Source organism: Dendropsophus ebraccatus, chromosome 8, assembly GCF_027789765.1.
Source record: "Dendropsophus ebraccatus isolate aDenEbr1 chromosome 8, aDenEbr1.pat, whole genome shotgun sequence".
Classification (NCBI taxonomy): Eukaryota; Metazoa; Chordata; class Amphibia; order Anura; family Hylidae; genus Dendropsophus; species Dendropsophus ebraccatus.
In genome coordinates this window covers 37,348,300-37,373,064 of record NC_091461.1, presented here as the reverse complement: position 1 = coordinate 37,373,064, position 24,765 = coordinate 37,348,300, and the positions used below count along the sequence as shown (strand labels likewise).

Genomic DNA, 24,765 nt, shown 5'->3' with positions numbered 1-24,765 from the left:
TTTACTAGTCGTTCAGTGTAATTGCACATTGTCCATTGTTTTGCTGGGATCAGAAGGAATTAACGATCATAGTAACGATCGCAATAACGATTGCAGTAGCGCTCATAACTAACGACCATCGTTCTGTGTATGTTAAAGTCAGCCCCCTTAACCCCCGCGGCCCGGTACATACATTACCGGTTCCGCGCTCCAGCTTGCTTCGTGGGTTCCCGGCATCTGGACGTCCTGCTCAGCTAATCTATGTGCTACGGCGGGGCAGCGCACTGTTTGGCTGAGCACCGGGAGCAGCGGGATGACAATCCTGCTGGGAGTATGGATTTTCATTGAAAATGACAGCTAAGGATCCGCAGCGGATTTCACTGAGAATACGCAGCGTTAAATTCGCTGTGGATCCCTTATGTGTGCACCCACCCTTAAAGTACTTCTTATTAAGCATATTTTTTTCTATTAAACTAAAGATAGCACAAAGGGTTACACCCTGCTGGGTTAGTGGTCTCTGTCTTATGGTATTCTATGTCAAAAGTGGTTTTAAGTTTGATGGATGAAGTCATAAGCCTCAAATTTCCATAATTTGCCATCATTTCTTTTTTACAATGCTGTAAAACAACAAAAGGACTAATATTTAATATAGCTGGACTGCAATACCACATACGAGGACAGAGGTGGTGATGTTTTTGCAAGAAAGTAGCAGTGTTTTTTCTAATACTGAAAAATCCCTTTAAATGATAAAATCTGGGATCGGCCTGAAGCTCCTGCTTACTTTTCAGAAAGAGGTTGTGCAGCAGCTGTGGTTTGACAACGCACATATTCAAATAGGTTGCCCCCCTAAGGTTCCCTGCATCAGTCTGCTGTTTCACCGAAGTCAGATCATGTAACTTGTAATATTCTCAATAATTTATAGCAGGGAGCACAATATACATTATGTAACAGCCAATAAGGATAAAGTACCACAACATTTTAACAGGTTACGCTTTGGCTGAATGTTTGATTTTAATCCCATGAGTTGTGAAACCACAAATCCTGCTTCTACTGCGCAGGACAATGATGGGGTAAGGGAGCGCAGGTGAATAAATACCACAAACCACAAAGATGGTTTTAATCCTCCTCCTCTGGAATTGGTTTATTGCATTCTTAGGCTTCTAGCATTTCTACTCTATGTACCACAGCCCGGGATAGATGACAGAGGAGGAATGAGCAGAAGGGGAGCAGGTATTATATGTACCACAGCCCAGGATAGAGAATAGAGGGGGAACGAGCAGGAGGGGAGCAGGTAGTATATGTACCACAGCCCAGGATAGAGAATAGAGGAGGAACGAGCAGGAGGAGAGCAGGTACTATATGTACCACAGCCCAGGATAGAGAATAGAGAAGGAACGAGCAGGAGGGGAGCAGGTACTATATGTACCACAGCCCAGGATAGAGAATAGAGGAGGAACGAGCAGAATAGGGAGAGCAGGTACTATATGTACCACAGCCCGGGATAGAGAATAGAGGAGGAACGAGCAGGAGGGGAGCAGGTGCTATATGTACCACAGCCCAGGATAGAGAATAGAGGAGGAACGAGCAGGAGGGGAGCAGGTGCTATATGTACCACAGCCCGGGATAGAGAATAGAGGAGGAACGAGCAGGAGGGGAGCAGGTACTATATGTACCACAGCCCAGGATAGAGAATAGAGGGGGAACGAGCAGAATAGGGAGAGCAGGTACTATATGTACCACAGCCCAGGATAGAGAATAGAGGAGGAACGAGCAGGAGGGGAGCAGGTGCTATATGTACCACAGCCCAGGATAGAGAATAGAGGAGGAACGAGCAGGAGGGGAGCAGGTGCTATATGTACCACAGCCCGGGATAGAGAATAGAGGAGGAACGAGCAGGAGGGGAGCAGGTAGTATATGTACCACAGCCCAGGATAGAGAATAGAGGGGGAACGAGCAGAATAGGGAGAGCAGGTACTATATGTACCACAGCCCAGGATAGAGAATAGAGGAGGAACGAGCAGGAGGGGAGCAGGTGCTATATGTACCACAGCCCAGGATAGAGAATAGAGGAGGAACGAGCAGGAGGGGAGCAGGTACTATATGTACCACAGCCCAGAATAGAGAATAGAGGAGGAACGAGCAGGAGGGGAGCAGGTACTATATGTACCACAGCCCAGGATAGAGAATAGAGGGGGAACGAGCAGGAGGGGAGCAGGTACTATATGTACCACAGCCCAGGATAGAGAATAGAGGAGGAATGAGCAGGAGGGGAGCAGGTGCTATATGTACCACAGCCCAGGATAGAGAATAGAGGAGGAACGAGCAGGAGGGGAGCAGGTACTATATGTACCACAGCCCAGGATAGAGAATAGAGGAGGAACGAGCAGGAGGGGAGCAGGTACTATATGTACCACAGCCCGGGATAGAGAATAGAGGAGGAACGAGCAGAATAGGGAGAGCAGGTACTATATGTACCACAGCCCCGGATAGAGAATAGAGGAGGAACGAGCAGGAGGGAAGCAGGTGCTATATGTACCACAGCCCAGGATAGAGAATAGAGGGGGAAAGAGCAGAAGGAGGGGAGCAGGTACTATATGTACCACAGCCCAGGATAGAGAATAATGGGGGAAAGAGCAGAAGGAGGGGAGCAGGTACTATATGTACCACAGCCCAGGATAGAGAATAGAGGAGGAACGAGCAGAATAGGGAGAGCAGGTACTATATGTACCACAGCCCAGGATAGAGAATAGAGGAGGAACGAGCAGAATAGGGAGAGCAGGTACTATATGTACCACAGCCCAGGATAGAGAATAGAGGGGGAACGAGCAGGAGGGGAGCAGGTACTATATGTACCACAGCCCAGGATAGAGAATAGAGGGGGAAAGAGCAGAAGAAGGAGAGCAGGTACTATATGTACCACAGCCCGGGATACAGAGAAAAGGGGGAAAGTGCAGAAGGGAAAGATAAGAAGCAGGCAGACCATATTAAAGGAAGCCTCACTATAGGTCCTGCAAAATAAACTGACACCAGACAGAAACCCAATGGACCCCAGGGAAGTCAGGACGATCTCTTGGGTGTAAGTCTGTATTAGTTAGTGTCCATGGAGGTGCCCCAATGGAAATGTGAACCCTGGTGTAAAGGTGACAGTGCCCATTTAACAAACCTCCTTGTACATACAGTACATAGGATACTGCCATTTAGTGACTGTTTCTGTCCTCTAAGCCTAGAAGATAGGAAATTAAAATGAAAAAAAGTTACGCTGAGTCTTATCTGCTCAGCTCCTCCTGGTCCATAACTTGTTGGCCGTACATCAGACTGTATGTTTAGAGTGACAGGTTCCCTTTTAAAAGAGATTGACCTAAGCCCTGTCCACATAGCTGCCTAGAGAAAAGAGGTTGCCCTCGTAGGTTAACCCCGTTCAACATAAAAACAACTCGGTGGTTTATATTTACTCAAGACTTTTTAATTTAAAACGGAAGTGATCATTAATTCCTATGGTGCAAATAGTGAACAATTCCTTAAAGTCATCTCCCTTTATATTCATTAGTGACTCATGAATAGGCCTTAGGATTTTAGGATATTCAGGCCGCTACAAAAGGAACGCATAGGATCACGCTTCTAACTTCTGAGTCACCGCAATGGTATCGCAGGCCAGTAATTAAACATAAAATGTAAAAGAATTGAACAATTAAGGGACTATTCCCATCTGGAAGCATCCTCTGTATCCAGCTTTGATTCCAACTATTCAATGGCCAGCATGATTAATAAAAAGTCTGGAGTTCAAGGCAGGAAATGAGATATTGTAATGTTCCCCGAGTGGTGGGGCTCAGGCACTGGTCACCCTTCAGGCATTCCTACAGTTAACGCCAGGCGTCTAGATTCTCAATGACAGGAGAGTCATTTCCCAGCGAACTCTGTCATCACAAGTAGATGATTATGAAGCGGCAGAGGCAGGAGATGTTTTAGGGGACAGGAGTTCCTGCTCGCACACATCCATCTTTGCTTCTCTGCTTGCATAGCAGCAGGTACAAAGCCACCAGCATCACAAGCCTTTGTATTTTACCCCTTTTCCTAATTGCATCATACATCACTAAAGTCGATAGGCAAAACTATAGATTGTGTTGCGTGCCACTCTATACTTAACTGCAAAACGTCTTTTTTATTTCCCATTTTGCACATCTCATTCCGGAGAAGACACCTCCTACCTCCTCAGCACCTGAACATGTTTCAAAGGGGATAACTAGAAAAGCCTAGGATGTGAGCAGACTGCTCGGATCATGGGAATGGACTGCGGCTATATATCAAAGCGATGTGTAAATATGGCTCCCTACAGAGATAAAGTCAACTTTAAAACTGATTTATTCAGGACATTAATTCACAGAAAACCAGCCTTAAAGTACACTGCCATCAGTAAGAAGACCTGGATAAGAATGTCTGACAGATGAGGAATATTCATAAAATATATACAGAGAGGTGCGATTATCGCACCTCTCTGCGATTATTAAGAGGTTTGGCAACAGCCTATTTCCTTATATACTGAGGTCATAGAGCAGGGTTTCTCACTGATGACCCCCTATGAGCCAGCATAATACTACAAGAACATACATTGTCTTTCAAGGAGAAGTCCGGCGCAAATTTTTATTAAAGTATTGTATTGCCCCCCAAAAGTTATACAAATCCCCAATATACACTTATTACGGGAAATGCTTATAAAGTGCTTTTTTCCCTGCACTTACTACTGCATCAAGCCTTCACTTCCTGGATAACATGGTGATGTCACTTCCTGGATAAAATGGTGATGTCACGACCCGACTCCCAGAGCTGTGCGGGCTGTGGCTGCTGGAGAAGATGATGGCAGGGGGACACTGAGGGACACAGGGCACTGGAGGGACACTGAGCATTCCTCTGCCATCATCCTGTCCAGCAGCCACAGCCAGCACAGCTCTGGGAGTCGGGGCGTGACATCACCATGTTATCCAGGAAGTGAAGCCTTGATGTAGTAGTAAGTGCAGGGAAAAAAGCACTTTATAAGTATTTCCCGTAGTAAATGTATATTAGTGATTTTTATAAGTTTTGGGGGGGGAATACAATACTTTAATAAAAATTTACGCCGGACTTCTCCTTTAACTCAGCCAGACCTGTTCCATCTATAACAAAACATCTATAAAAAAAATCTATAAAAAAAAAAACACCTCACTCCAACCAGGGTGTATTCGGGCGCAGGTCCAGAAGTGATGCAAAACGTGAATATAATAACTAAAAATTTATTGTAAAAACATTCATGGCGACACAACACTTTTCTAAACCGATCCGGTTTCATTCTCAAGAAACACGGGAGCGTGGCATGTCTGGGCATCCGAGAGTTATACCATCAGCTGTGAGCCTCTTTTGTATGCTGCATCTTACCAATTAATGAAATAAATGAATACATGGTGGATGAATCCCCAAGAGTCATTATTCGCCTGATGTCAATATCGGACAGTAAGAAATCTATTCACCAAAAGATGACAGCAGAATGGTGAGATATCCATTTCTTTCCACACTTTTTTGTATAAATATTGACTGATACCGGATTACTGTGGAATCGGGTAGTGTGGAGGTATTGCTTATAAATGATTTAGTGCGTATTGGTCTTTTTTGCAAATATACTAATGACATGCCACCAACTAATGTGATCAGAAGACCCTTTAAATGGGTATTCCAGCTTATAACACATATCCATAGGACAGAGCATAAGTGTGTGATTAAATGATCAGAATGCTGCGTTCAGACACTTAACCCCTGTCCTATGGAGAGGGGATATGCGTTATGAGCTGGAATACACATTTAAAGGGTCTTCCAATCACATAAATTGATGTGTTCTGCCTATGCTAAAGTCAACATTTTTCAGTCATTTAGAGAGGATCTTATGTAATAAACAGCTGTGGCGTTTTGCTCTAGTAATGGCAGAGACAAAATACAATAAAATTACTCGGGTCAAGTCAAGATCACTGCTACAATAAAAAGACTTGTGGCATGTAGGCAATTCACATTAAAAATATATACTATAGGACAGTAGTAAGGAAGAGTCACTTGCTTGCGTTTCCACTTTAGTAGGATATCCCGCCGACAACGTCCATTTTTCCAGTTTTGAGAAACCCGTACTCTTTCCTTCACAGGAATTCCAGGAACCCTGCAGACAAAGACTGGTGTTATTCCTCAAATCCACGTCTGAAAAGCTCTTCGGTTTACATAAGGAATTAAACCATTTTACCTGTCCAACTTCAAGGAAAAGTAAAGTAGTGGTACATTTTCCTATAGTAAGACCGTTCAAGTTAAGAATGCAGGTATGAACCAGTACAAACACATAAAAACACACATCATGATGATAAAACTATAAAATCAGGTAAATTCTAATTTTAAATAGTAGAACGTTATCTAGTATATAGAATTACACATATACAATCACTTCCACGCCCATCATATATATATATATATATAACATTTTATTTTTTTTTACATAATTTGCCACAGACATATCCCCTATTCCCTTGATCACACAAGTTTCGAAATGGTACAAAACTCAAATAGTATAGAGGCTTCACAGCTGTAACTATAGACTAGATATCTAGTATAAAGCAAAAACCCAGAATCCCATTATATGTTGGTTTCTATAGTGTAGAAGAGCTTAGGGGTCGGCTATGACTGACTGACTGAGCACATTATGTCATTTAGAAGATTATATCACTAGGATTCCTTCAGTGGTTTTACATAGAACTGAGGGCACAAACTTTGCACCCTGAAGAGTCAAAGACTAATTCAGCTCTGCTACATCTACATGTATATGCATATTCACTACCAGCCACAATGTAGGTGAGGAGGCTCCAGGAATAAAATCTCATGCACATAGCAAAGCCAGAATGTGCAGAACAACATTCAGATGGACATGACACTATTCATACGTTGTACATCATACAGGCCAAACTACGGAATAAAGAAATGCAGCATTAAACATAACTTTACTAATATCACTGTGTATTCTCTACAAATGAACCCTGGCGTATCCTTCGTGCACCCTGCCTAACAGAGGTAGAGAAATGTCCAACACACTCATGTACATGAACCATTACAAAAGGGACTTGGAAGCATATTCCACACCAAAACTTGCATGAGATCTGATGACAATATTCCATGTATGTGAAAGCAGTTTCTACCACCCTGTTCACATACAATGATCAAGCTGTATAAAAACTTCTTAAAGGAGAAGTCCAGCCAAAATTATTTTTTGATATGTTATTACTTATGGAAAGTTATACAAATTTCTAATGCACATTAATTATGGGAAATGCACATATAGGGCTATTTCCTTTAATTTAGTAGATCATACAGTGTTAGAATTCTCTCAGAAACAGTGACGTCACGACGGTGTAATTCCTATGGAGTGTCCAGCAGGGGGCGCTCTATATGTAGAAGTCTATGGGACTTTATTGTGTCTATGGATGTATATGTAAACTAATGTAATGTTATGTCCAGTGTGCTTTATTGAATGAATACATTTATGGAATACTTCGGGGAGCAAGTGTCCTTGCTCCCCAAAGTATTCCATATATGTATTCAAACAGTACATTTGCAGGGCACCAAGCAGGGAGGGAGAGATGTGTCGGTGCATCTACCTCCCCCCACCCTCCCTGCTCGGTGCTGCCGCGGCCACCTATGCGCAGTACTATTCCCCCATCATCTGCTCATAGTGTGACAAGATGATGGGGGAATAGTACCAGGGCTGATCTCCATCATTGGTATGCCCGCCGATCCGCCACACTGAGCTATATACACTGAACTACTACTCCCATCACCTGCTCATAGTATGAGCAGGTGATGGGAGTAGTAGTTGGGTTATGCCTATCACTTGCCTGATGCCGGCGGCAGCACCAAGCAGGGAGGGAGGGGGGAGGTAGATGCACCGGCACATCTCTCCCTCCCTGCTCGGTGCCCTGCAAATGTACTGATTGAATACATATATGGAATACTTTGGGGAGCAAGGACACTTGCTCCCGAAGTATTGCATAAATGTATTCATTCAATAAAGCACACTGTACATAACATTACATTAGTTTATATAGACATCCATAGACACAATAAAGTCCCATAGACTTCTACATATAGAGCGCCCCCTGCTGGACACTCCATAGGAATTACACCGTTCGTCGTGACGTCACTGTTTCTGAAAGTATTTCTAACCAGTGGCGTAGCTACCATAGAGGCAGGGTAGGCAGTTGCTATGGGGCCTGTGCAGGAGGGGGCCCGGAGGAGAAGGTAAGAGCGTCTGTCCTTCTGCTTAACCCCTTATGTACGGCAGTGTGTAAGTAACCCAATGTTTACTTACATACTGCAACACAAAAAAGGGTTAACAAGCAGAAGACAGAGATCTCTGCTTTACTGCACTGATATCCCCTGAACTCTGTTCTCCAAATGGCGATCAAGTAGGAAGGGAAAATGTGCAGAGCTCCTGCAGAGGTCAGGGGTTATCAGTGCTATATCTCTCTCTCTCTCATATATATATATATATATATATATATATATATATATATATATATATATATATATATATAGTGCGCTTTGTGTTGTGCGTAGGGGAGGGGGGCCCCTTAATATTTTTTGCTATAGGGCCCCGTGAATCCTACCTACGCCCCTGATTCTAACACTCCATAATCTACTAAATGAAGGGAAATAGCCCTATATGTGCATTTCCCATAATTAATGTACATTAGAAATTTGTATAACTTTCCATAAGTTTTACCATATCAAAAAAAAAATTTTCATCAAATCTGCTGCAGATCCTGTACATGTGAACGCACCCTAAGGGTATCTTCACACGTACCTTTCTGACTTTCTGCTGCTGATCCGCAGATTTGACTAAATGAATAAACACAGCATCAAATCTGCACCATCAAATCTGCTATGGATCTGCCGCAGATTTGACAGTGCGGATTTGATGATGTGTTCATTCATTTAGACAAATCTAATTTGAATGTGCTATGATACGGTACGTGTGAAGCTACCCTAAAAGGGTACGCTTTAAAAAAAATAAAATCCACTTCCTCCGGGGCATACAGCAGCTGATATGTCCTGGAAGACTCGCAGAATTCTGCATAGAATTCTCACAGATTTCTGCGCAGAATGTGCAAGAAAAGTGTTCCAGCCGGACCTCGTGCAAATTAATTTTTCATTTAACTCAAATTCGTTTTTTTCCAATTCTGCACTAAATTTCAGTGAGCACTCCACGCTGATTCCGTGCTGAAAAATTTCAGATCAGAAACTCACTGCTCAATTCATTTCCATGGGATTCCACCAGCCGAATCCGCCAGAAGAATTAACATGTCAATTCTTGTGGCGGACAGCGGATACACTGCTGAAAATTCCACACCGTGTGAACTGCAGAGCGCAAATTCCATTGAACTCAATGGAATTTGGCTCTCATTATATTATCAGGCACAATTTTCAGTGAGGAATCAGCACTAAAATTCAGCGCTGATTCCTCAGTGTGAACTGGCCCTTAGGCTAACTGCAGCAAATCTAATGCAGAAATCTGAGGATCAGCCGGAAATTATTGCTGCAGAAATATGGGACAGGTTTTACCCCATTGTGTGAACATATCCCTTCAAGAAAACATGAAGCTATGAAGGTTACATCAGTGGTAACTAAATAACCAGAACTAACCTCCAGGACTCTTTGGAATCATTTATCATAGGTGCTGGTACGTTTTTGTATTACACTTGTCAGTCCTATGATAAAAGGCATCGCTGCTATACTTTATCATTCTGATTTGTTTCCTTTTCTTTGCTGCTGCAAATTAAATCTATTACCAAAAATGTATTGTTCAAAGAAATGACGGTTCAAGCAAATCCCAAGAGAGGCCAAATATCACAATGAAGAAAGTCAAATATTTCAGTAAAAAATCCCTTCGGACCAGGAGATAAAAAACAAAACAGAGAGAAGAATAGGCACAACCCTGGGTAAAACTCGCAGCCCATTAGCGGAGGCTTTGAGAGGAGAGGCCACATAAAAAACGATTAGTCCCGTGTATATAAACATCACACCTAGCTGTTAATACATGTAGGAATCTCTAACCTGGCCTCGGGGCCTGCCTAAATCTCCATTTTCCCAGCCCTTTCTCAAAGCCCAGGGCTCATTTTTCACTCGTCTCTCTCTTCTCCATCTTCCGGCACTTAGAGACCATTATAATTTGACTGCATTCCTGGGCATCTGACCTGTTTTAAACAAAACAAAAAGCAAAGCTTTTCGATCATTTAAATCTTCGCCGGCACTTGGCCTATGATCAGCAAAGCTAGACCAGAGAATAATTTAGAGGTCTTACAACTGCTCTACTGAGGGAGGATTCCAGAAATTAAAAAGAAAAAAAAAAGTAATAATTGTGTTGGTTCCCAGAAGAAGAGGAAAAAAAAATGCAGACGTATCCCAAAGAATAGTTTAGTCCCCGTGTAACATTAAATTCAATGTACACACAATACGTTCCCCCAACCTATATATCAATAACTGCACTTGTGCTGAACTTTATGGCTAGTGCTCTGAAAACTCAGCGCAAAAACAAAGTCAATGGTGCGTAACGTCCCCAATGGAATATAGATGCCAAAATGTATCAGAAAGTAACAATCGCAGGCTGAAGAAGTAATTGGGGGAAAAAAAAAAAAAAAAAAAAAAAACTGTTTTCAGCATTCAAGCAAATTGGTTACCCAAACAGAGCATGCCATAGCACAGAAACAGACCACACATCGTGCTAATCTCTCCCCTCCAAGCTGTATGCGGGGAGACCCGGGACCTTCATGCTTATTTTAACTTTATGTAAAGATATCCGAATGAGGCGAAGGCAGGGTGTATACAGATACAGTGGAGTGCAGGCGACTTACATGAGATCTATAAAATATTTAGTTATTGGAAAAAAATAAAAGGTGAAAAAAAACCTATTTAAACACACACACAAAATTCAATAGCGATTTTCTTTATATGAAAGTTCAAATCTTACATTTCGTAAACATTTCACCACTTTGAAGTTCGAAGTAAACAAGGAAGAAATATAAAGTCCAAGGCTCAAGCCGAGCTCTATTTGTCCATTCGGATCAAATTCTTGATGGAACGTCTGCGTTCACATGCCGTGCGACGTTTCGGAAGGTCTACGTCAGGTCTACGGACAGATGGGTCTACAAGTATTTGAGTAGTGACACAATTCCCACCAATGCTTCCTTGGTAGAGAAAAACCCTTTCACAACCTCTAGCCAAGTCAAGTACATTCTTAAAGAGGAGTCTGGTGACAATTTTTATTTAAGTATTTTATCCCCCCCCCCCCCCCAAAAAAAAAAAAAGTTATACAAATCACGAATATAAACTTATTATGGGGAATATGGTGATGTCACGACCCGACTCCCAGAGCTGTGCGGGCTGTGGCTGCTGGAGAGGATGATGGCAGGGGGATGCTCAGTGTCCCTCCAGTGTCCTGTGTCCCTCAGTGTCCCCCTACCATCATCCTCTCCAGCAGCCACAGCCCGCACAGCTCTGGGAGTCGGGTCGTGACATCACCATGTTATCCAGGAAGTGACATCACCATATTATTCAGTAAGTGACATCACCATGTTATCCAGGAAGTCAAGCCTTGATGCAGTAGTAAGTGCAGGGGGAAAAGTTTATAAGCATTTCCAGTAATAAGCGTATACTGGTGATTTGTATAACTTTTGGGGGGCAATACAATACTTTAATAAAAATTTTCACCAGACTTCTCCTTTAAGGAGGTTGGTATATCATTGTCAAAGTGTTCATGATGGTAAATACAGAGGGGTTTATCTCAAACACTCAAAGATTCCCCGTGCAGATGAAGCCAAAATTACCATGTACCAGAATGGAAAAATAAGGGATGAGACTTCACTGTATGGATAACAGCCTAAAATATACCACAAAAAACATGTTTTTTAAGGCATTTAATATTTACTGTAGATGACAAGTTAAGTAGAACTGGTGCCCAGACCTTACAAGGTGCTATGAGAGCAGAAATAAAAACCAGCAGCAGCACCACAGCAAGCACTGAACAGGCTGCATTGTGCTGGGGGTGATTTAAACAGTACAATACTATAGATGTCATGTGGAGAAGGGGTTACTGATGCACTGGCTTTGTAGGGTGCTGTGACAGGAAATAAAGAACCTAGGCTCTCCTCTCTGTTGCTCATCCTCCTGCACAGCGCATATGGAATGCCACATCCCCTTCCTGTAATATGTCTTCCTGAGGGTGTAACTACAGACAGATTTCCCCAAAAGGCCCTATTACACACACAGATTATCTGACAGATTTTTGAGCCAGGAATGGATTTGAGAAGAGGAGAAATCTCAGTCTTTCCTTTTATGACCTGATCTCTGTTTATAGTCTGTTCCTGGCTTTGGCTTCAATGACCTGTGCGTAAAAGGGCTATTACAGGGAAACAGGAAGCTGACAGCAGATTACAGGGAAGGGAGACACCTAGTAGGAAAGACTTTAGAGCTGTTTTTTGGGGGGTTTTGGGGCTGAAGTCATGGAGACAGCCCGAGTCCCACCTGTAAAACAGGGATACAGCCTGGGCCATAGGTTGTATTCCTGTTTTCCAGGCAGCACTCGGGCTATCTCCACCTTCCCCAATGAACGGGAAGACTGCGGGAGTCAAATGCCGATGGTTCGATCATCTCTGTTCGATTATCTCTACTAAAGACCCCGTAGGACTGCATTCGGTCATATGGTGTCTCTCTGAAGCACCATTTTACCCCCCAAAAGCAATGCTTACATTCATAATATGCAATGCTATGTAGTTTTCCTTCCATAATATAGCATTGCAGTACTAAATATACATTTGGGGCTCAACCAGTAACCAGTACAAATGAAACGTGGTATACAGCACATTTCCCCTAAGCAGATAACTTTATTGTATGAAAAATATGTAAGAAAACAATGAGGAGGTGAGGGGGGTCTTCAAATGAAGGTTTTCCTCTCTAACTTGGCCAGTACAGCAGAAGAAATGTAATATCCCTTGCGAGCTCCAGGTTCCAGCTGCAGGAAGGAGCTGTAATGAAGGCTCGCAACTCCACAACCAACAAGGAACGGAACTTTACAGCCACTTTATCTATCCCACGCAGAGCCTCTGACTCTGAAAGGAGAGTGCATGGGGGATTAGTAGAGACCCTCCCAAAGCAGCGGTGATGATGCTCAGACACTGAGATGTCCAGCCTGGAGAAATAACCCATGTAATGTAATAGCTGAACATGTTCTGGAAGGGATCGGATGGAATCATATTTTATTGTCTGCCAAGGAAGAAAAGTAAAGGAACAAAAATACCATCGTATCCACAGTAAAGTTTACCTGGGACATAGCAAATGGGTTAAAGTTATCTGCAAACAGGTTGCAACTGAAATGAGCGCAACTCGAGCAACTTTTTTGCAGAAATCAATAGTACAGCGATTTTAAGAAACTTTGTAATTGTGTTTATTAGCCGAAAAATGCATTTTGAAGCTCTCCCCCCTGTTATCATGGTTCTCTTATGGAGAGGGGAGGGGTTGAGGGAGATGAGGCACCAAAACAGGACAACAAAGAGTTAATTTACAGCTACATCACTGGGCTATCTCTTCTGACATCAGCACTGACCTCTCTGACCACTGAATACAGCTTCCAAACAAGTCCCGCTGTGTAATCCTTTGTTCTCTGCTCTCTGCTGGGGACTAATCTCCCTCCTTCCTGCTCCCCTCTCCATAGAACAGACAGGACTCGACTGATCTAAAAGAGTCGAGATTTCCTGATAATGAGCAGTAAATAAGAGAGCGGAGAGGGGGGGGGCTGGGAAAAGTCTTTTTAAATGCAGATAATGGCATATTTGCCTAATAAATCCAATTACAAAGTTTCTTAAAATCGCCTGGACTATTGATTTCTGCAAAAAATAAATAAATGACAGTGACACTTTAATATATTTAAACACTTTATTTTATTTTTTTAATCCGACTTCAGCATAATCGTCTGATTACGAAGGCTTTCGGTTACGACGCCAACCAATCAGCACCCTGCCACCTGAGAAGTTAGATGTCCAGGGTGGATATGTATGATTCTGGCTATTAGACAGCTGCATAGTACGACAGTAACAGTTCGTGTGTCCACTCTCTATGCTGTGGTAGAGCGTCAATTTGCTGAAAATGTATACAGAGGTACCTCTGTTCCCAACCACAATCTGTCCTGGCAGGCTGGTGGAGAACCGAGCAGTTTTTCCCATAAGAAGTAATGTAAATTTGTTTAATAGCTAATACTGTGCCTGTATGTACAGCTTAATCACTACAGTACATAACTATAGATGTAAAGCAAAATAATGCACACAAAGACCCTCACACCTCAATCTCTTTAGTGCAGGTACATGGCATCAGCAGGAGAAGCCGGTACAGACAATACAGTATATGGGAGGACTGGAGGGAAAGACTCAAGCAGGTGGAATAGCAGCCACAAAGTGACACCAAATTGCACCTATGTCTCTATGTGTGATCTGTGGTGTGTTATACCGGTTATACACAAGACTTCAAGACTGGGTGCAGAAAGAGTGTTTGAGTTCTGAAGCAAATTGAAGTATATTGTTTGAAAACCAAATTGTTTGAATTCAGAGCAGTTTGAGAACAGAGGTAAGGCTGGGTTCACACTAAGTTTTCGCAGTTATTTAAAAAAAATGGATGAAAAATGGACGGGAAAAAAAACGTATGCATGTGTGTGCATCCGTTTTTCCATTGAATTCCATTATAAAAAAAAGGATCAAAATGTTTTTTTGTTTTTTTTTAACGGACACAAAAATTAGGTCGACTATGTTTTTGTGTACGTAAAAAATAAGGATCCGTTTTGATAATTTTTTTTTTATATAATGGAATTCAATGGAAAAACGGATCAAAACGGATGCACATACGCGTCCATTTTTCCATCCGTTTTTTGCTAAAAACGGATTAGAAAAAAAACAGATTGTAAAAACGTAGTGTGAACTCAGCCTTACACTGTCGTTCGTATGATGTTATGGTTTGTCATAGGGCAGGAAGGAGAACCAATGAGCTCCTCTGTAAAGCCTATTTTAGTAAATTCTTCAAGAATACAGAGATACTCTGTTCTAAAATTGAAACTGTCAGCTGAGGGATAGGTCAGCACTGTCACTGTCCAATCAGAACATGAAAACTAAATATGAGGGATGACGCAAGGCAGAATGCTAAGAGAAGATTTTCCAGATCAAGGCTATATTCACACTACGTAAAACTATGGCCGTAGTTCTCGCCGCAGAACTACAGCCGTAGTTTTGCGGTGTGTAACATAGCCTTATGTGCAATGGGATCCCGGCTGGAGCGTACACCCATCGTATACGCTCCGGCCGGGATCCCATGCGGCGCCGGAAAAAACTGACAGGTCAGTTTTCTGCGGCCGGAATTCAGTGAATTCTGGATGCAGAAAGACCTGTCAGTGCACAGAGTGAAGCGAGCGGCTCTGGCCGGGGTCACGGAACGGGCGGTCTGATACGCCGTGTGAACATAGTCTAATGCTGCGTTTACACGTAACGATTATCGTGCAAATATGCGCGATAACAATCGAATTCGAACGATAATCTTATGTATAAACGCAGCGAACGATCAAACGACGAGCGAGAAATCGTTCATTTTGATCTTTGAACATGTTCTCAAATCGTCGTTGATCGTTCGCAAAAAATTTGCAGATCGTTCCGTGTGAACAGTCGATCGCCGATTTAACCAATGTGTGAGATAGGCTTAAGCGATCGCAAAACAAATTTTCCGTACGATATATCGTACCGTCTAAACGCTGATCGTTATGAAACAAAAAAAAATTGTTACTCCGACATCGTTAATCGTACGATCGGGCCAATTATCATTTCGTGTAAACGCACCATTATTATATTTAGTGAAATAATTTGTCCTTATGTCCACTCACAGCATATGAACATCACATGTCTAGCTCAGGCACTAACCCAACTGATATCACAGCAGTACTTTAAAATAGGATCCGTCAACAATGTAGACAATGTAGATCCGGTGGGGCTTTGATTTCCAGAAGACAGCACAGTCATACCCCGACTGCTCCCTATTTACAGCAACACACGGCTGTCTAACTATGGCCTAGCTGTGATAATTTTGCTGGAGGATGACTGACCTTCTGTGCCAAAATGCCACTACAGAACACACACAGCTACACGCTGGCCTCATTTTCGCACACACCCCTATCCCCTTCATGTATAGTACGCGTCTCCTCTGCCCTCTGCTCCAGACTGGCTGCTGGGAAAGTGAAAATTCCACTGAATAGGGTGTAACTGCTAGACAGTGTATCCCTGGCAACAAATCTATATTACCGTAATGGTGTAAATAATAAAATTCCAATATGTGATTTGGGAATTAAAAAAAAAACAAAAAACATAAAATTTGTACAATCAGAGACTGAAATGAAAAACAAGGGTCTGTGTGCCTTTAAGACATGTTCCGAGCTCTGCATTATCAATTGAATGGTAATAATGTGCACTAAACTGCTGGTGTGGTTCGTAGAACGAGTCTCTAGTGGGATTATCAGCCAAGTCCGTCACAGGCAACGTATTCTCTCGAGGAAAATAAAGTTCTGTACTTTGCAAAAGAACAGGCCAACATAGCCATTCATCTAACATGCGCTGCCTAATAAAGTTACTCTGCTACGATCTGCTGTAGACCTCTTTGACAGAAACACAATTAAGTAATTCTTTAATAATCTGCTGGACTTGCTGAAATTACCAGGGCATCTGCATCACCACGAGAGTCAAATAACCATGTGGAAAAGGAAAAAAATAAAATAATAACAGAAAGAAAAAAAAAAAAAAAAAAAAGAAATCAAAAAGAAGAAAATTCTACCTGTATCGATTATAAAGTGATTTGTTCTGCTTTGATGAACACCATATGCTGCCATTAATACTGAACTGTTGCACCTGAGCTGGAAACTTTCACTAGTCACCAACGCGGCACGCAAGAAAACCACCGTCATTCCACAAGCGCCATTAACCTCTTATATACCAGCCAGCAAACAACTAATTTTATTTAGTTTTAAGTACATACAAAACCCTCCAGTTTCATAGGAATCTAGTACACATTTACATATCATCACTAAGGCTGGGTTCACACTATGTATATTTGAGGCTGTATTTGGTCCTCATGTCAGGTCCTCATAGCAACCAAAACCAGGAGTGGATTGAAAACACAGAAAGGATCTGTTCACACAATGTTGAAATTAAGTGGATGGCCGTCATATAACGGTAAATAACGGCCATTATTTCAATACAACAGCCGTTGTTTTAAGATAACAGCACATATTTGCCATTAAATGGCGGCCATCCACTCAATTACAACATTATGTGAACAGAGCCTTTCTGTGTTTTCAATCCACTCCTGGTTTTGGTTGCTATACAGCCTCAAACATACAGCCTCAAATATACGTAGTGTGAACCCAGAATAAAGAGAAAAAAAAAACAACACATCGATTCCCATATAACTAACAAGCTCCCCCATAAAACAGTCTTTCTATATTTCACACATCCATTGCTTCACATAGGAAAGCAGTACCATCCCACTCTCCAACCCCTCCCCCTGGCAACACTGAGAGCTAAGAGGGAAAAAAAGACATAAATCAGAAAATGAAGAATAAATAAATAAATAAAAAAAAACAAACAAAAAAAAAAACAGCTCTTCCCCCCAAATCTACCGAAGTGCTCACTCCATCCAGCCTCAGCAGAGCATCTTTACCTGATATCTCGGTGATACCGTTCAAGTGTACCAGTTAAGGCCTTCCGTTCAATAATAGTAGGTGTTATGGATGAAAGCTATTTCCTAGCGATCAGCAATCTGGCATAGACAATTTGTCCATCCGAACCTGAATCTGAAGACTTGGCATTTGACAACCGCTGCCTAGAGAAGTTGGATGAAGCCATAGGGAATCCTGAAAAAACAAGAACACAGCCAGAGGTGATAGGCTGTATCCATGTCTTCCTGGCCGCCCTAGGGCTGTATCCTACTTCTCCAGGCAGTGGGAGTCAAACACCAAGTGTTCAGATTCAGGTCCGGATAAACCCAAACGTTCAGCAAGTTTGCTCATCACTAGTCCTTGTACTTTGAATGCAGGAAGCAGGTTCAGAATTAAAGATTTTTCCCTCTTTTTCTGATCTATATAAAAGACATAGTGGGTAACAGTGACAGGAACAATAGGCAAATACATTTAAAGTGGATGACATATAAAACTTCAAAAGTTTTCCAAACTCTGCTGTTTTATAACTCCTCCGATATGAGTTTTCCATATAACACACATTGCAAGCCTTAAACAATGTTAAAATGTTTTAGATGTGCAATATTTTCTAATTTTTCCTTGTCTTTAATCTAAAAATAAAAAAAAAACACATCTATGCCTTGGAATGTCTTCCAGTTGTTGGAAGCGTTCTCTGCCAGTGGCTGAGGTCACGGCTGAGTATTCCAGAAGCTCTTGCCTGTAAGAGTCGTGTGAAGTCTGAGAGCTGGGTCCAGGAAGAGGTCGGACTGTCTTATTCTGAGACTCTCCATTCCCAGACTTACAATTCTCCTATAAGAAATCCGCCCTGTGAGGCAACAGGTCAGTAGTACAATAACACTCTACAAGTAACCATAGATTTTGTACCCAAAGCCTAATAGTAGCAATGTATTAGAAAATTATAATATAATAAGGACATTATGATACATAAATTCTTGGATAGATACTGGAATATGCCTCATTTAGGAGTCTCAAAACACAGGACTAGCCAGATATCCCTCCGGGAAGGGCTCATACTCTTGCACTTTTAATGCATGTTCATATAACCCAGGGAGCAATGCACCAAGGATTTTAATGTATTGAGCGCTTTAGCCGGCAGTCGACAGTGTTGTCTTTGGCTGGTCCCCCTGAGATCAGTTATCTGTTTCATGTATGGCTCTACAAGGCATTGCTCCCACCTAGCCAGAATCCTGCTCCACACTGATGAGGGGCAACACCCCAAAACAGCTGTTTGTGGATGGTTACCTGGCCTTGGTTTTTCCCTTGTCTTATAGGACCACTTAATATTGTGGTTTCCATAAAGGAACCACCCCTAGGCAGGGCCCTTCCCGGAGGGATATCTGGCTCGTCCTGTGTTATTAAACTATTAAATAAGACTCTACATGCTCTTTTTTTGCATATTCATATATCCCAGGGAGCAGTGCACCTAGGATTTCACTGTATTTAGCACTTTAGCCGACAGTGTCACCTTTGGCTGGTCTCCCTAAAATCAGTGATCTGTTTTCCGTATGGGTAGACTTGGTAGCTTTTCTATATTCATTTACCAGGGGTTGTAACCTATAGGTCATTACAGTCAGTGGGCCTCACTTACCAAAACTGTCAGCTTATGGCAACCAATCACTGCACTGCTTTCATTTGCCTCCAGCAGTTTAGGAAACAAAAGAAGAGCTCTGATTGGTTGTGGCAAATAAGCCTACCTTTCTCCATATAAAGTATGAAATAAGGCCCTCGGGGTTAAAGAGGCCACCCCATGTAGGCAATCACTTCTTACAATGAGTGTTTATTTTATTTGCTATATTACACATCCCCCATACACATAGTTCTTCATTCTGGCTCAAGAATAGATGTCCAGAACAAGGCACCTCCCTCTATGATGTCTATATGTCTAAAAAAATATTTGCTATAGATCTTGGGAGGAACCAAACTAATTTAAAAGGTGTCTATCACCAATTCTGAGCAAGAGGGGAAGAGCAGTATAAACCTACCTTCAGTGGTGACCCTGCAGAAGCACTTCTTCATGCCTCCTCTCAGCCAACACAGCACTGAGATGGGGACTGGGGAAGGGCTCAATGCAGAGAGCTCACAGCACTTAGCATAAAGAGTTTGCCTCATGGGCACTTATGATCAGCTTTGGCTGTCCAGGCATTATGGGAATAGTGGTTTTGCAACAGCTGGAGGCCACAAGTCTGACATCACTGCTCCACAAAGTAGTCAGTCCCTATGTGGACAATGTTAAGCAGGTAAATCCTAGACAAGGCAGCTACACTATTCATTATTAGAGATGAGTGCAACCCGAACCCGATCGTTCAGCATTTGAATACTTGTGGCTGAAGAAGTTTGATGCAGCCCTAGAGAGTCCTGGAAAACATGGATACAGTTCTAGGCCTATGGCTGTATCCATGTTTTCCATGACTCCTTAGGGCTGCATCCAACGGTATTCAAATGCCAAATGATTGGACTCGAGTTGCACTCATCTCTATTCCTTAGTATTTTTTTAACTTTTTCTCATACTACAGCAAATTTTTTAAAAAGCAATTTCTTAGGGAAAAGAATTCCCAAGATACTGTGTGTACATAGCTTTTCATGTGAACCCCCAGAAACATTTACATATTTGTGTGAATAACCATATGGCCACCATAGAGAGGAAGCCCACAGCTATAGACCTCTTTGTATTGGCCAATGGAGAGAGACACTAAAATAGTCTAAATAGGCACCAGATTATGTTCCCTCAGTGGTACCAGTTGATCGCTGGGCAGACAAGGGGTTGTCTTATTGACAGAGACTCTTTAGGAAGCCTGTACTTAATCTTCTATATTTAAATCAAGAATTTCATACCATAATGGTAAGAAAGCGATAGAAGGGAATACATAAAGCCATCTGAGCCCATGTACCGCCCTCCCTCTCCTCTGTAGTAGTACTAAGGAGGTGTCTAATTGATCCATTTAAAAGAGAAAAGCCCTTGGGGACTTACAAATTGTTTTAGGAGTAATCTGCTTGAGTAGTTAAGCTGTTTAAGGTAGAGGCAGCGCTCTTATGGCAATTTATATTAGCTTTCTGCATATAGGTTTCTTAAACTTCCAATGTTACTGGAAGTGTTTGGACCTTAGGGACAGAATCCTAATTGCCCATCAGGACGCACAGTTCTTCCTCGTACAGCCTTAGAGAACACTATTCTGGCACCTATTGTCTTTGATATAAAATAACAAAAAGTGGACTCAAAGTTTAAAAGAAACAATAGGAACCACAGACTATACACATGAAAACAGAGGGAATGGAACTGTGCTGTATACAGAGAAGTGGAACCACTGACATACTGTACCCCGATGAGGATCATTTACAGTGGGTACAAAAAAATATATATTTAGACCCCTTTAAATTTTTCACTCTTTGTTTCATTGCAAATTCTATCACATTGTTGTAAGTATTCAGACCATTTGCTCAGTATTGAGTAGAAGCACCTTCCCTTTTGAGCTAGTACAGCCATGAGTCTGTTCACACCTGGATTTGGGGATTCCTCTGCCATTCTTTCTTGCAGATCCTCTCTAGTTTCCTCAGGTTGGATGGTGAACGTTGGTGGACGCCATTTTCAAGTCTCTCCAGAGATGCTCAATTGGGTCTAGAAGACGGCTCTGGCTGGGCCAGTCAAGAATGGTCACAGAGTTGTTCTGAAGCCACTGCTCTATTTCAGCTGTGTGCTAAGGGTCATTGTCTTGTTGGTAGATGAGCCTTCGGCCCAGTCTGAGGTCCAAAGCACTCTGGAAGATGTTTTCATCCAGGATCTCTCTGTACTTGGCCGCATTCATCTTACCTTGGTGAAAGAGGTACCTCAAAGGTCACGGTGGTGGAGTGCAATAGAGGCAGTAGGAAGATGGGAGAAAGTTCCACAAAGTCAACTATCACTGCAGCTCTCCATCAGTTGGGGTTTTATGGCAGAGTATGCCGACGGAAGCCTCTCCTCAGTGCAGTTTGCCAAAGAACACATGAAGGACTCCCAGACTATGAGAAATAAGATTCTCTGGTCTGATGAGATGAAGATTGAATTTTTTTGTGTTAATGCTAAGTGGTATGAGTGGAGAGAAACCCAGGCACAGCTTTTCACCTGCCCAATACAATCCCAACAGTGAAACATGGTGGCGGCAGCATCAAGCTATAAGGGTGTTTATCAGCTGCAGGGATAGGACGACTTGATGCAAATGAAGGAAATATAAAATGTTTTGGACGAAAAACCTCTTCCAGAGTGCTCTGGACCTCAGACTGAGGCGCAGGTTCTAACAAGACAATGACCCTAAGCACACAGCTAAAATAACAAAGCAGTGGCTTCACAACAACTCGGTGACCATTCTTGACTGGCCCAGCCAGAGCCCTGGCCTAAACCCAATTGATCATCTCTGGAGAGACTTGAAAATAGCGTCCACCAACATTCACCATCCAACCTGAGGGAACTGGATTGGATCTGCAAGGTAGAATGGCAGAGGATCCCCAAACCCAGGTGCGAAAAACTTGTTGCATCATTCCCAAGAAGACTTATGGCTGTACTAGCTCAAAAGGGAGGGGGCTTCAACTCAATACTGAGCAAAAGGTCTGAATACTTATGACCATGTGATATTTTAGTTTTTCATGTTAATAAATTTGCATAAATATCAACATTTCTGTTTTTTTCTGTCAAGATGGGGTGCAGAGTGTAAATTAATTTTTTGAACTTACCAAATGGCTGCAATGAAACAAAGAGGGAACATTTAAACGGGTCTGAATACTTTCCTTACCCACCATATTATCCTGTGTTGATTTTTCAGGACTTCTATGGTTTTGGGTGAATATGGTTTCAATAACAAAGTAAATAAAGTGCTTCACATTACTAATAAACTACTAGCTAAAAGTTATAATGTGCATGTGTATAAATGGGGAGGGTGACCGATGGCTCCCATTTAATAGTTTCCATAGGGGCTCCTTTGCATATCCCATCAATAAAAATTTCCAAAAATATGATCTAGATGGTTGTTCCCAGTTAAAAACTGTGGAGAAGCAGTGTCTGATTCTACATCACTGCTGCGCGCAGAGATCTTCCATTGCTTTTCCATCCCCTGCCCCCACTGACATCACTATACCTCCTCTTCATACATTAACCCCCACTGTGGCTTTCAGCCCTTGTTAAAAGGTAGGGGAACAGAGTGAAATTTGGTCGCTCCTGAATTTTGCCCCTGCCCCAACTGTGATATCCATCCCCTTTTTATTGAGAAGTCCACTGGTGAATCATATAGACTCACAAGTCTTGACCATGGGTTTTAGCTGGCTTCAGTCTCAAACACTGCCAGGCCACATTCACACACAGTATAATACTGGCCGTTGTTACTGAAGATCATCCCCACTAGTACTGCAATACCGGCCGGATGATCTTCATTTCTGTTGAATTGGGATGCGGGCCAATCCGTGTGGGCCTGCATCCCAATTCAGCGCTGCACACTCCATTGAACTGACATGTTTTTTGTGCGGCCACTAGCGATCCTGGCCAGAGTGTATACTATGTACATACGCTCCCTCTGGGATTCCCTCTAGCTGCAGCACAATGTAAGTTAAAGGGGTAGTGCGGCGCTAAGCAATTATTCACAAAATAACACACATTACAAAGTTATACAACTTTGTAATGTATGTTATGTTAGTGAAAGGCCCCCTTCCCAGTGTTCCCCCCACCCATGCTAGACCCGTCATCAGCTGCTCAGCCGCGATTGGCTGAGCATAACTAAGCTCAGCCAATTGCGGCTGAGCAGCTGATGACGCGGCAGAGGGGGGCCGGCATGAGGGACGCGTCATCAGCTGCTCAGCCGCAATTGGGACACGGGGAAGGGGGCCATTCACCAACATAACATACATTACAAAGTTGTATAACTTTGTAATGTGTGTTATTTAGTGAATAATTTTCTAACGCCGTACTACCCCTTTAAGTATTAATCACAGACGTTTTTGCAAATCGGCAACAACAGCTGTGATTAATACTAAACTTACTTTGTGTGAACATAGCCCTAGGCTGCAAATATACAGTCTAGGTCTGACCAGGAGAGAAGCATAATATACCAAGAAAGCATAAAGAAAGTAAATGCTGTATTGCTGAAAAAATCTGTATCAGGGTGCTGAAAGTAACCTGGATTTCTGAGAAAAGACATGTAAAAAATCTATATCAGGGTGCTTGGGTGTATCAGGGTGTATCAGGGTGCTTGGGTGTGAATCAGCCTAAAATGGATAAAAGGCATCAAAAACCTCAGCACTGAAAGTAAAAATCCATGGCAGAAGAGTCTGGTCCATCTACATACTCTAAGGGGCCTGTTAGACAAAGTGTTTTTACCGAATGATGATAAACGATCCCAAACAAGATTGTTTATCATTAATCGTTCAGCATATTACACAGAACGATAGTCGTTAGTTACGATCGTTATAACAATCATTACTACAATCGTTTACTTCCATCTGATGCCAGCAAAAGAAGGAATGATGTGCAATTATACTGAACGATTAGTGAACAAATGCGGAAAAACAGCAAAGAAATGTGGAATTACAGCGAACGATTATCGATTATTTTTAGCATCACTAAATCAATGACACATAAATGATTTTTCGATCGTTGCCTGCAATTACACGGGACGATTATTGTTTAAATTTTAACGATGTAATGATTTTCCTGACAATATTGTAATAGGGCTCTAAAGAGGCTCAAAATCTTTGCAGTGGCTCGTGTTTGTGCGATACATTTTGCACATGATAAGACATGTTCGTTTATGCCAACTATTGCCTGGTATACTTTGTGCCAATATTACGTACTAAAAAATAGGTGCAATCTCTCAAACGTTAAGTCATGTTCCCTTTCCAATTCCTAAACCACAGAAAAATGGGGTTCTAAATGGAAATCCATCAATAAATCCACCCCGGTGTCTTTAATATTATGCACAAAAAGACTCAAACTAAAAGATCTGCAC

The 24,765-nt window shown here is 42.2% G+C and overlaps 1 protein-coding gene across 2 annotated transcripts in view; it reads right to left on the bottom strand.

The window, feature by feature from the left end:
* The window catches only part of FBXW4 (F-box and WD repeat domain containing 4), a 126,810-nt gene that overhangs the window by 88,903 nt on the left and 13,142 nt on the right, over positions 1 to 24,765 (bottom strand). For both annotated transcript variants that reach the window (XM_069979037.1, XM_069979036.1), the window contains exon 2: positions 6,056 to 6,151. In XM_069979037.1, coding sequence (XP_069835138.1) covers positions 6,056 to 6,151 — 96 coding nt within the window. The remainder of the gene's footprint in view (positions 1 to 6,055; positions 6,152 to 24,765) is intronic.